At 41.6% G+C, this 13,678-nt stretch overlaps 1 protein-coding gene across 6 annotated transcripts in view; it reads right to left on the reverse strand.

Moving 5' to 3' along the window:
- LOC138815532 (intracellular hyaluronan-binding protein 4-like) overlaps window positions 1–12,540 on the reverse strand; it is a 55,992-nt gene extending 43,452 nt beyond the window's left edge. For 5 of the 6 annotated variants that reach the window (XR_011368348.1, XR_011368347.1, XM_070004980.1 and 2 more), the window contains exons 1-2: window positions 12,339–12,540; window positions 623–785 (exon numbers count right to left, since the gene is read on the reverse strand). Coding sequence is in view for 3 of the 6 variants with exons in the window: in XM_070004980.1 (XP_069861081.1) it covers window positions 623–785; window positions 12,339–12,393 (218 nt within the window). In the remaining 3 variants the exon portion in view is untranslated. Of the gene's footprint in view, window positions 1–622; window positions 786–3,211; window positions 3,306–12,338 lie in introns of all 6 variants that reach the window. The other variant, XR_011368349.1, reaches the window with a different exon arrangement.
- Window positions 12,541–13,678: the final 1,138 nt, after the last annotated feature.

A 13,678-nucleotide genomic window follows, 5' to 3' on the forward strand; every position in this document is an offset into this window, starting at 1 on the left:
ACTCGTGTGAAACACTGCACTGTGTGCTTCTCATATTATGGAAAATATTTTTTTCCTTTGCAGTGGAATTAGACATTGATACTAGGGCCTTGTATATTCTAAAGAGCTCTCCCAATGCTCTACTGATAAAGTACATTCCAAGCCCATGGTTAATTTATTATTTATTTATTTTTGTTGTTCATGGGGTTTGAACTCTGGGCCTGGGTGATATCTTTCAGCTCTTCATCTCAAGGCTAGCACTCTACCATTTAAACCATAGCACCACTTCCTGTTTTCTGGTGGTTAATTAGAGATAAGAGTCTCAAGGATTTTCGTGCTTGGGGTTGCCTTTGAACCACGATCCTCATATCTCAGCCTCCTGAGTAGCTAGAATTACAGGCATGAGCCAACAGAACCCAGCTCCACATTTAGTTTTAATTATACAACTGGCCCTGAATCTTGATATAAGGTCATCTCTGAAATACATGAAGATCTTTCAGGTGTCATCTAAAATAATAATGACTTGTTGCCTAAACTATCAAAATGTTCCTAAGATCTGTAATATGGAAAGGTCACAAAGGGTTATGGCTGTTCTGAAAAGTCCTCTGGTTCCCCAACCAACCCAGTTGAGGACTGTACATACATTTCAGCTGAAAACTTCTCAGCTGTAAAGTCGGCCTGCCTCTTGGCCTCAAATGGTCCATATTCCCTGTAGGATCTCTGCTCAGCTCTATTAAGTATCACCTCTTTTCTCCAGCTGTCATTCCAGCATTGTTGCTCCCCTTTTCTAGGAGTCCATTTCTGGCCTGCCAGCAGAAAACCAAAGCAGAGGGCTAAAACACAACATCCATGAAACACTAGGTACAATTCTATAGGTTCCTTAAGATTTCATTTTTCCAAAAACCAGTTGGAATACCACTGGATAAATGGGAATTTCAGGGGAAAAAGTTGCTGATGTTATTTTCTAGAATTTATTCATTTTAATAAAACCTTATTACTATTATGACTTCACTTATGTTTTAGAGAGTATACAATAAACCATATAATTATAGGTATCTTTTTCTTTCTTTTTGTTGTTGCTGTGTTTTGAAATAAGGTCATTACATATGTTTGAGATTAGCCTGGAACTCACAATCATTCTGTATCAAGACTCCTGAGGGTTAAAATCATAGGCATGCACCACACCTGGTTAATTATAGATGACCTCTATTAACACAATTTAATAAACTAACTACATTTCACATTTCAAAAGCAGCTTTATGAAACCATAGTTCTAAACCTCATCCAGGAAAGTAGTACATACCAGTACCTTTGATTGTAGTTTAAAGTACAATATTAGATTGTACTTAACATTGTATTTTAAAAAGATTTTCCTTCCCTTGAATGGGATTTATATATTTGCTATATGTCTCTAGTGTGGGCCTCAACTCAGTTTTCAACTCACTCAAGAAGGTATCTTTTTTTTGTCCATTTGAGAATCCAGCATCCAGGTGAAACAAGGACAAAGTGCTAACCCTCTTTTGTCTTTTCTCTTCTGCTGCTTTAGAATATGCAATCAAATCCTGTATTTTAAGCCATCTAATAAGTTAGTAAATAACTTTTGAACTTTGTCATTTCTTAAACTGTCTTCCAAAATTGTCTTTTTCCCCTTAGATTTAGAAGGGTCCTCAAATATTATTTATAGCTTTTGCTATACTTCTTTGATTTTCCTTAGGAGTAATTACACCACGCTGATAGTACATATAGAAAAATATTAAAATTTATTCAAATAATGGATGTACATCTCATTAAATTCCTCTCATGTATCCACAATAAAAATACAGGCATAGAGCTGGGAATGTGGCTTAGTGGTTGCCTACCATGCAAGATGCCCTGTACCACATAAACAGAACAAGGCAGAAGTGGCACTGTGGCTCAGTGGTAGAACACTACTCTTGAGCAAAAGCAGTTCAGAGACAGTGCCCAGATCCTGAGTTCAAGCCCCAGGACTGGCAAAAATTACAAACTTTAAAAATACAGGGATTTTTTTTCAGTTTTCTCATTATTATTTCCTAACTAAACTTTATACTCTAACACAAATAAGTAAGTACTATCAAGTCTTAAAATAAAAATCCTGTTTGTACATCACGAATATAAAATTATGTAATTACCTTGAATATAAAATGTTTTTGAGTGTCAAATATTGCACAAGGGATTTAAGTTCACTCTATGGCTCTAATATCCTATAATATCAATAACTATTTAAATCTAACTTACATCACTTTATGATATTTTCATAGAGGATTATACTTCTACTGTAGAAACAAATCAGATCAACCAAAATAGAAGGGGTAGTTGAAATCAGGGGGAAAATGTCACTAAGTTGTTAATAAGTTGAGCCAGGCACTGGTGGGTCACACCTGAAACCCAAGCTACTCAGAAGGTCAAAAGCTGAGGATCATGGTTCAAAGCCAGCCTGGCAGAAAATCCATGAGGCTCTTATCTCCAATTGAGCACCAGAAAAACTGAAATTAGCACTGTGGTTCAAAGCGGTAGAGTGCTAGGCTTGAACAGAAGATCTGAGGGACAAAATCCAGATACAGAGCTCAAGCTCCACAACAACAAAACAAAACAAAACAAAACAACAAAAAAAACAAGTTGAAGGTGAGTACTGGTGGCTTATTCCTGTAGTCCTAGCTACATGTAAGAATGGAATTTGAGGAGCAGAGTTGGAAGCCAACTTAGGCACAAAAGTTATGTGATCTCTAAGAAAGCCAGAAGTGGAGCTGTGGCTTCAAGTGGTAGAGCACTAACCATAAGCAAAAGAAAAAGCTAAGGGACAGAGCCCAGGCCTTAAGTTCAATTCCTAGAATTAGCACCTACATAAATAAAGTTAGCAAAGTGAAAAATTAAAAGATTTGCTGTAGATTTTCTATTTGCAACCCATAAACATTTGTGTTTTACCATTATAGTATCTCCATTCAACTACAGAATTACTTCATTGATTATTCTACCTTCTTTCTGCTATCTCATTTTTAACTATATCAATTAAACTTGCTTTATAGTAAAGTCATTTCCATCATTTCTGTATGTAAATTGAAGTGTTAAATAGAATTGGCTACTTACTAGGATATTTACCAATATCCTGCAAATACTATATTCTCCCTCTAAATCTCCAAAGACCAAAGCTAATAGTGACAGACATTTTCCCCCCAAATCAGTTGTAAGAGGTCAAAACTGCAATTGAACCCACCTTGCTTTTCCACACTAGAACAGCAGCTTGCATTTCACCAGCCTTTTCCAATAAAAGGCTTGCATTAGCATTGGATCACTGATCTAAACACAAGCTTAGAAAAGGAAAAGAATACAGTAAAATTTCCAGCAAGAGTTCCCATAAAATAGTTGCATTTTGGCTCAAAGGGTTTCTAGGCTCTGAAGAAAGCTGAGGAAAGCGAGCTGAAACAGTCTCTGATGGTTAGAGAATATACTGAGCAAAGGGCCTCTCATAGGTTTCTGTACAGCTTTGGATAGTTTAGTACAGTAAAACTTCCAATTCCACGGGGCAAGCATCTAATTCCCACATTCTGGAGGATTAATGTTTCTGGTGTATGTCAAAAAGTGTATTCCCAAATGCTTGACATTTCTCTATGCTAAGCATTCACTCAATCTTCAGACTAAATTTAAAATGTTTCATTTTGCCTAACATCAACTTATCTGACAGTTTCTGTTTGTCTCAGACATATACTAGTTGTTGCAAATAAAGGAAACCATAGGATCTATGTTTCTTTGGGCCTGGCTTACTTCACTTAATATGAGTTTTGCCAAGCATTTCTATTTCCTAACTAATGGGGCAATGTCATTGTTTCTGATGGAGGCATAGACTTCCATTGTGTATACATACCACATTTTCTTGATCCATTCATCTATTGAGGGGCATCTGGATTGGAACCCCAAGATAAGGATTCAAATGTTTCTTCTTTTCTTTTTTATTATGAGAATACCGTACAGAGGAATTACAATAACATGGGCAAGATAACGAGTACATTTCTTATCAAGCATTGTAGCCTCCTCTTTGTTTCCACTTCCCATCCCTTTCCATACTCCCCCCTCTCCCCACCCGACACTCCCCCCACCCCTCACCAAAGTTGTAAAGTTCGTTTTTTGACATAACGATTAATACATCTCATTATTGCAATGAGTCTACCTGTATCCTTAGTTAAACGATTTGTTTTTTCCCTTCCCCTCCACAAATTATACCAACATCAAATACAGTGAAAGCATGGGTTATACAGACAAGGGACTCATATCTAGAATATACCTAGAACTTAAAAAATTAAATCCCCCAAAACCAAATCTTCAAAGAAACAACTGCCCAATAAATAAGTGGGCTAACGACTTAAAGAGAAACTTCTCTGAAGAGGAAAGGATAGTCAATAGATACATGAAGAAATGTTTTTTTTTTCTCTCCTGCGGTTGTTTCGAACATATTTGTAAGATGATTTTTTGTTGCTTTTTATGTCCCTCCCCTATGGTATAATCCCTGCTTTCACTGTATTTGATGTTGGTATTGAAAGGTTAAAGTTTTGAGGCAGTGACCACTTGTTGCTTGTTTGTAGCAAAGCAACAAATGGGGCTAAACTGCACTGTTGTGTGCCTTTATAAGACCTGAAAATCCTTAGCTCAGGGCTCTCCTCCTGGGCTCCGCTGTGTCGGAGTTGAAGACGAGGCCCAAGCTGCAGCCTGTTTAAATAAAACAGCTGTAGAATCTGACTCTCGGTGAGAGGTCTATTAGGGATCTAGTAGCCGTGGCAAAAACAGGAAAGGAAGGACAGAAAACATGAAATTGAGCGTGAAAAGAGAGACTGGGTAAAGGAAAAGAGGCCAGACTTGTTGGAATCGCCACTATCACATGCTGAGCATACATGGTTCACAGAGGGCAGCAGTTTCATTTGAGATGGAACAAGATACGCAGGCGCAGCAATCATCACGGACACTGAGATAGTGTGGGCAGAAGCACTCCCCCAGGGAATGTCTGCACAAAGAGCAGAGCTAGTGGCACTAACAAAAGCCCTACAAATGGGAAAATGGAAGAGACTAAACATTTACACAGACAGTCGGTATGCTTTTGCCAACGTGCATGGCCATGGAGCCATTTCCCAAGAGAGGGGGCTGCTGACAGCTGAGGGAAAATATATTAAAAACAAACAAGAAATTTTAAGCCTCGGCTAGATGGGAACCAGCAAATATTGCCATTATGCACTGCCCTGGCTATCAAAACGGAACTGATTCTATAACCAAAGGAAATAACTTGGCCAATCAGGCAGCTGAGGAGTTGGCCCTCCAGCCCAGAGCTGACTCTAGTAGACCCAGGGCCACGAGCTTTGCCTCCTGAGCCTCAGTATCCCCAAGAAGACTTGCAGTGGATAAAGAAAATTCCCATGGCCTATAAACCTCTGGACAGAGAAGGAAAACTGGTGAGGGGAAAGTTATCTTGCTAAAAAGATTGGGGAAGGGGATTCTAAAGAGAATCCATTGCGTCCCTCACATGGGAACACGAAGACTGCAGGACATGCTCTAACACTCCAAAGTAAAAATCAACTCATCAAGGACATTGTTAAAAATTGTGAAGCCTCATAGCTAGCAAGATCAATAGAAAACCCACGGATTGGGAGAAGATCTTTACTAGCCATACAACTGACAAGGGTCTCATATCTAAAATATACTTGGAACTCAAAAAATTAAACCCCCCAACAACAAATCCTCAAAGAAACAACTGCCCAATAAATAAGTGGGCAAAAGATTTAAAGAGAAACTTCTCTGAAGAAGAAAGAAGGATGGCCAATAGACACATGAAGAAATGTTCAACATCCCTAGCCATAAAAGAAATGCAAATCAAAACAACATGGAGATATGACCTCACTCCAGTTAGAACGGCAAAAATCAAGAACTCTAACAACAACAGATGCTGGAGGGGATGTGGACAGAAAGGAACTTTACTTCATTGTTGGTGGGAATGTAAACTTGTTCAACCACTTTGGAAAGCAGTATGGAGGTTCCTCAAAAGACTTCACATAGAACTCCCCTATGACCCAGCAATCCCACTTTTGGGCATTTACCCAAATGTATACAAACAAGACCACACTAAAGCTACCAGCACAACTATGTTTATTGCAGCATTATTTACCATAGCTAAGATATGGAACCTACCCTGATGCCCCTCAGTAGATGATTGGATCAAGAAAATGTGGTATATATACACAATGGAATTCTATGCCTCCATCAGAAAGAATGACATTGCCCCATTTGTTAGAAAATGGAAAAACTTGGCAAAAATTATATTAAGTGAAGTAAGCCAGGCCCAAGAAACATAGGTCCCATGGTTTCCCTTATTTGTAATATCTAGTATATATATGAGTCAAGCGGAAAAGGTCAGATAATGTGATGTCAGGAAAATGAACCCTTAGATGTGTATTTTAATGTTTTTTTTCTTCCATGCATGTGTTTCTTACGCATTTATAAGATTATCTCTTTGTTGCTTTGTATGTCCCTCCCCCACAGTATAACCCCTGCTTTCACTATATTTGATGTCAGTATAACTTGTGGAGAAGATGGGGAAAAACCAGTTGTTTAAGGATACAGGTGGACCTGTTGCAACAATGAGAAGTACAAGTTGTCATGTCCAAAACGAGCTTTACAACGTCGGTGTGTGGGGGGGAAGGAATAGGATTGGGATGGGGGGGAGGGGGGAGGCTGGGAAGGGATGTGAAGGGTAAACAAAGGAGGAGGCTGCAATGTTTGGTAAGAAATGTATGCATTATCCTGCCCATGTAATTGTAACTCCTCTGTACAGTATGTTAACAAATAAAATAAAATTAAATTTAAAAAAAATTGTGAAGCCTGTCAGCTCACCAATGCCCCCAATCAACTGGTTACAAAAGGAGCTTGCCTCCGTGGAGATAGGCCAGGTGTGTATTGGGAAGTAGACTTCACAGAAATTAAAACTGGAAAATTTGGATATAAATATTTGCTAGTTTTTGTAGACACTTTTTCAGGATGGGTTGAAGCCTACCCAACAAACATGAGACTGTGAAAATCATGGCTAAGAAGATCCTGGAAGAAATCCTACCCAGGTATGTCTTCCCATCCACTGTTGGGACAGATAATGGATGGGCCTTCATCTCAAAAGTAAGTCAGGGAATAGCCACAGCACCTGGGATGGATTAGAATGTGCACTGTGCTTATAGACCCCAGAGTTCAGTGCAGGTAGAAAGAATGAATCAGAAAGGAGACCTTAAATAAATTGGCCTTGGAGACTGGCGCAGATTGGGTATCACTCCTTCCTTTTGCCCCTGTTTAGAATAAGAACTTCACCCTATCAGTTTGGCTTTACTCCTTTTGAAATAATGCATGGACCCCCTCCACCCATTATCCCTAGTCTTCAGACTGAATTGCTTGCTGATTTGGATGATACTGAATTTCTGTGTAAGCTTGACTATTTACAGCTGTTGCATAAGAGTATGTGGCCCCAGCTTAGAGCATTATGATTCTGCTTCTATTCCTACCCCCCATTTGTTTAAACCAGGGGACTGGGTGTTTGTTCGAAGGCACAACTTGAGATCTCTGGAACCACGGTGGAAGGGACCTTACATGGTGCTACTGACTACTCCTCCTGCCCTTGCTGCTTGGATCCACTGCTCCCATGCCAGACCAGCTGAACCCTTTGCCCTGGATGACCGTGGGGAAACATGAGAAGTCTGCAAGCATCCTACCCAACCACTCCGCATACACCTCAAGAAAAGAAAAATAAACTGATTGTTATTGATATTATTGTTTAATATTATGGCTAAGGTCAGAGAGGGACTATACCCGTTCAAGTTCGAGAGGTATTGGAATTTAGTTTTGGCCCAGAGCTACAAGATTGTGTCTCAGGACTATAAGTCAATGGGGGGGAAATGAAGGGTTAAAATTTGGAGGCAGTGACCACTTGTTGCTTGTTTGTAGCAGAGCAATAGGTGGTGATAAACCACCTGGGTGTGTACCTTTATAAGACCTGCACATCCTTAGCTCAGTGCTCTCCTCCTGAGCGCCACTGTGTCAGAGTGTAAGATGAGGCCCAAGCTACAGCCTGTTTAAATAAAACAACTGTAGAGTTCTTCTTGGTGGGGGTCCTGTGACCTTGGCATAACATGTATAATTTTAAAGGGGAAGGAAAAAAACACATCGTTTAAATAGGGATACAGGTGGACCCATTGCAACAATGAGATTTACAATACATTATGTTGAAAAATGTACTTTACAACTTTGGCAGGGGTGGGGGTGGGGTGGAAAGGGGAAAGGACGGGAATGGGAAACAATGGAGGAGGCAACAAGGCTTCATAAGAAATATACTCATTATCTTGCCCATGTAATTGTAACCCCTCTGTATGGTTTTTTCACAATAAAATAAATAAATAAAATATTTAAGTAGAGAAAATCACAGACCTTCATAACAGGGCTTACAGAAATTTGTGTAGAACTTTAACACTCATTACAGATAAATTTAGTACAGTAACTACATAAATGGAAATTAATGAGGTGCTTTCTTCTATTATGCACCTTGAAAAAAACTACAATGTTATTCTACCTATAAAATTACCTCAAGATTTGTAAATATATGTCTCAAAAGCCAGATTGCCTAGACTCTAAATGGACAGAAAAGTTGGTAGTGCACTGTCAGGCAGGAAGTGGACTGCATCCCAGATTATATCACTTAAGTTTTGAAAAAAGAAAAAGCACTGTGCATTTATGTAATTAAATTTGTGTATATAAATTCACAGTGCTGATGTCAGGAAAAATAAAGGGTGTTCATTCAATGTCATACATGTTTAAAATTTCCACCACAGGGTAGGACTATAGTTCATTGATAATGTCCTTTGGCCTGGCTTGCTTGAGGCCCCAAGTTTGATCCTCAATACTATAAGAAAAAAATGACAAAAATTTATTTTAAAATTGAAAACTGTGAAAAGTCAGCTTATTAGCAATACTAGCTGCAGTGTCACACTCTTCTAAAGGACACAACATTTTCATTTGTTTAAAAAAATGAAGCTAGACATGAAGTCATGATGGCATGCACTTCTAATCTCAGCTTTGTAGGAAGCATAGGGAGACAGCTATATCTAAAAATTAGTGAGGCCATCAGTTCAAACTATTACAGCAAAAACTACGTAGATCAGTAAATAAATGGAGAATCCTTGCCTCATTTAATTTTATATTTCTCTAATTTGAGAAAAAAAGTAAGGTAAAAGTGCATTATCTCATTTGATTAAGTAAGGTCATACACTTACTGACATACCGAATAGCATTTGGTTTTCAGCATCTTTATTTTACAGACTTTATTTTACAGACTTCTGATTCTCAAGCAACAAATCTTCTCCACACAGATAAAGGTAGAGTCGCGATTTGCACAAGTCAAGGTGCTAGCACTTAAAATTTTCTGACAGGGCATGAACTCACACTTTGTGTGTGTATGTGCACACATGTATATGTGAGTGTGCACGCATGTCCATGCTCAGGCCTGAGCACTGTCCCTCAAGATTTCTGGCTCAGGGTTGTCACTCCACCAATGAACTGCAGCCCCACCATGGTTAACAGGAGGTAAGTGTCTCCTGAACTTTCCTGCCAGGCTGTCTTTGAACCTTGATTCCGTTTTAGCATCCTGAAGACCTAGGAGAACAGGCGTGAGCTTCTGCTGCCTAGAAAGCAGTGGATGAGTCTTGACCAAGCCAGGAATAGGCAAACAAGCTCTGCTAACGATAACAACTACACACCTAAGATCACTACTCAGAACATTGACAACTACACACCTAACTGCAGTACTCAGAACAGTGACAACTGCACACCTAATCTCAATACTCAGAACAGTGACAACCACACTCAAAACTACAATACTCAGAAAACTGAATACAGAAGACCAAACCTCAATACTCAGAACAGTGAAAACTACACACATAAGCTCAGTACTCACAACATTGACAACTGCACACCTAAATTCAACATTCAGAAAAGTGACAACTACAAATCTAATCTCAGTAATCAGAACAGTGACAACTGTACAGCTAACATCAATAATTAGAACAGTCAACAGTGACAAATGCACACCTAATCTCACTACTCAGAAAAGTGACAACCACACACCTAACCTCAATACTCAGAACAGTGATGACAGCACACCTAACCCCAACACTCAGAACAGTGACAACTACACACCTAACCTCAACACTCAGAACAGTGACAATTGTACACCTAATCTCAACTCAGAACAGACACAGCTACACACCTAATCTCAATACTCAGAAAAGTGATAATTTCACAGCTAACCCCAGTACTCAGAACAGTGAAAAATACACACCCAACCTCAATACTCAGAACAGTGAAAACTACATAGCTATACTCAATACTCAGAATCGTGACAACCACACTACTAACTTCAATACTCAGAACACTGACAACAGCACACCAAACCTCAATACTCAGAAGTGACAAATATACACATGAACTCACTACTCAAAACAGTGGCAATTACACACCTCATTTCAACACTAAAAACAGTGACAACCAAACACATAACCTCAGTACTCAGAACAGTGACACCTGCACACCTAACATCAATACTCAGAACAGTCAAAACAGTAACAAATGCACATCTAATCTCAATACTCAGACTAGTGACAACTGCACACCTAACTTGAATACTCAGAACAGTGACAACAGAACACCTAAACTCAACACTCAGAATGGTGACAACTACACATCTAACCTCAACACTCAGAGCAGTGACAACTACACTCCTAACCCCAGTACTCTGAACAGTGACAACCACACACCTAACATCAATACTCAGAACAATGACAATAGCACACCTAACCTCAGTACTCAGATCAGTGACAACTGCATATCTCAAACACTCAGAAAAGTGACATCCACACACCTAACTTCAAAACTCAGAACAGTGACAACTGCACACCTAACATCAATATCAGAACAGTCAGAACAATGACAACTGCACACCTAACCTCACTACTCAGAACAGTGACAGCTATATACCTAACCTCAGCACTCAGAACTGTGACAACCACACACCTAACTTAAATACACACAAAAGCAACAACTGTACATCTAACTTCAGTCATCAGAATAGTGACAACTACATACCTAAACTCAATACTCAGAACAGTGACAAATACACACCTAACCTCAGTTTTCTGAACAGTGACAACTACCACATAACCTCAGTACTCAGAACAGTGACAACCGCACACCTAACCTCGACTCAGACCAGAGATAACTACCCACCTAATCTCAGTCAGAACAGTAACAACTACACACCTAACCTCAACACTCAGAATAGTGACAACTACACATTTAACCTCAGTACTCAGAACAGTGACAACTACACACCTAACTTCATTTCTCAGAAAAGTGACAACCACATACCTAACCTCAATACTCAGAACAGTTACAATTGCACATCTAACCTCAACACCTAGAACAGTGACAACCACACAGCTAACCTCAACAATCAGAAGAGTGACAACCACACACCTCACCTCATGAAAACCACTCGCCTCACTCAGCACTCAGGGAAGAAGTGGGAGGCAGGTGCAGATGCCTCAGGCCAGGGCGGGTCAGGTGGAAGTGTTTTCTGAGGTGCCCTTCCTCTTCCTGCACCAGGCCATGGTCTGATGAGGCAGGAGACATCTAGAAGCTTGGAGGTGCCAGGGTTAGGAACGCCTGTCTTAGAGCAGTCAGGGGTGATTCAGGAATGCAAGTGCAGCCAGGCCAGCGCCAGTTAGAGAAAGGCAACCCCACCCCCTGTCCTCTGTGGCCCCCCACCGGCCACCCCCTTCCCTTCATGCTGGTAGCACCAGCCCGCTCCAGACTTGCTTGCTGGCTCGGTGGCACCCCAGGACCACCTGGGGCGCCAGCCAGGCTCCCCGTTTCATAGGCTCCCACCTTCCTGGCCAAGAGCACTCTTGGCACATGAAATGCCTCCAGGGCGCTCATCCTCGCTGCACACAGTGCCTTGGTCTCATGCCGAGGATCTAGGCAGCTGGCCTGGTTGTCCTGCACCCGGTGCCCTTCCTCTCCTCTCCTACCCATGTACCTGGTGGCTGAGGGCCTGGGCTGTCCTGCCAAGGCTCACCGGGCACCGGGAGGCTCTTGAGCTCCTTCTGAGACTCCCTGTGGCTGCCGCCAGCGTCCGGCCTGGGAACCTAAGTTCCTGTGTAGCTCCACCGGAGCTGCAGCCACCATGGCGGTCTTGTCTTGCTTGCGGCTATGCAGCTGCTGCTGCTGGCGAGAGCGATTGGCATCGCACAGGATGTGGAACTGGTCCTACTCACCTTCCAGCAGCTGGTAGAAGCGGTTGGCCACGACCCAGCAAAAGCTCTCCTGCATAGAATCGCTGGTGGTTGTCACAGGGCACCAGAACACCCTTATCCAGCTTTGGTCACTGCAGGTCTAGGCTGGCAGCCCACACAAGCAACACTCAGCACATCCTGTGGCAAGGACCCATTCCGCCTGCCTCCTCCCTCTCTGCTGGGCTCTGTCCAGTCCCTCCAAGCACCTGCCCCTGCCACTGCTGCTACCGCTGCCTACCCAACCGCAGTGAGACAGCCAATCAGCACCCAGAGACATTCCCCTTTCCCAACCGGCGAGCCAGAGAGCCCAATCACAGGCCGGTGGCTGTTACTTCACTTGACCTCTGCACCCCACCCCCGGCCCATTCCGGAGAGATGGGGCCAGAGGTGAAACCACAACAGATGGACGCAAGTGACTTGCACTGCCAACCAGGGGGTCAGTCTTGGCTATCCTTTAACCGCATGGAATTGGGGTACTTTCCATGTCTGCCACACTTCTGTTAAGGTTACACATTAACATAGCCATTCAACAGCCATGTACTTAGCATTTAGTGTGTTGTTGAAGAAGCACCAGCTGCTTCTTGTTATGGACCTTAGACCTTAGTCTGCATACTGAGAAAAAAGAAGGAATCCTTTCTAACTTCCAGTCCAAGGTTCTACCTTGAAGATGTGATTCCTAGTGCAAGGAAATAGCCATGAGGACATGACTCCCAGCACAAGTGCAAGGATCTAATCATGAGGTCGTGACTCCCAGTGCAAGGATTTGACCATGAGGATGTTATTCCCAGTGCAAGTGTCTGACCATGAGGATGTGACTTCTAGTGAAAGGGTCTGACCATGAGAATGTGACTCCTAATGCACGAATGTGACCATGAGGATGTGACTCCAAGTGCTAGTGTCTAGCCATGACGATGTGACTCCTAGTGCAAGGGTCTGAGCATGAGGACATGACTTCTAGTACAAGAATCTGACCATCAAGATGTGATTCCTAGTGCAAGGGTCTTACCATGAGGATGCGTGGGAAAGCTTTCCTTTGGAAATGAAGGTTAAGGTGAAAGGGAAAAGTGATAAGGGGCAGATGAAGACGTCTTGAGGTGGGATGGAGTGCAAACCTTATTAAGCTCAAAGGAAAGCAGTGTGACTGGGACTAGAAGGATTAGACAAAGACCTAATTTTAGTCTTTCTTCCAGGAGCAGTGCCTTAAACACAACCAATTTATATTTGAAAGGACCATTCTAACTGTGCTGTGAAGAAACTACAGTGGATTATCCAGGGAAGAACTGATGAGGTCACTTGGACTTAGGATGGTAGCAGTGGATATA

The sequence above is a fragment of the Dipodomys merriami genome, unplaced genomic scaffold (assembly GCF_024711535.1).
Source record: "Dipodomys merriami isolate MVZ:Mamm:240054 unplaced genomic scaffold, mDipMer1.0.p SCAF_648, whole genome shotgun sequence".
NCBI lineage: Eukaryota > Metazoa > Chordata > Mammalia > Rodentia > Heteromyidae > Dipodomys > Dipodomys merriami.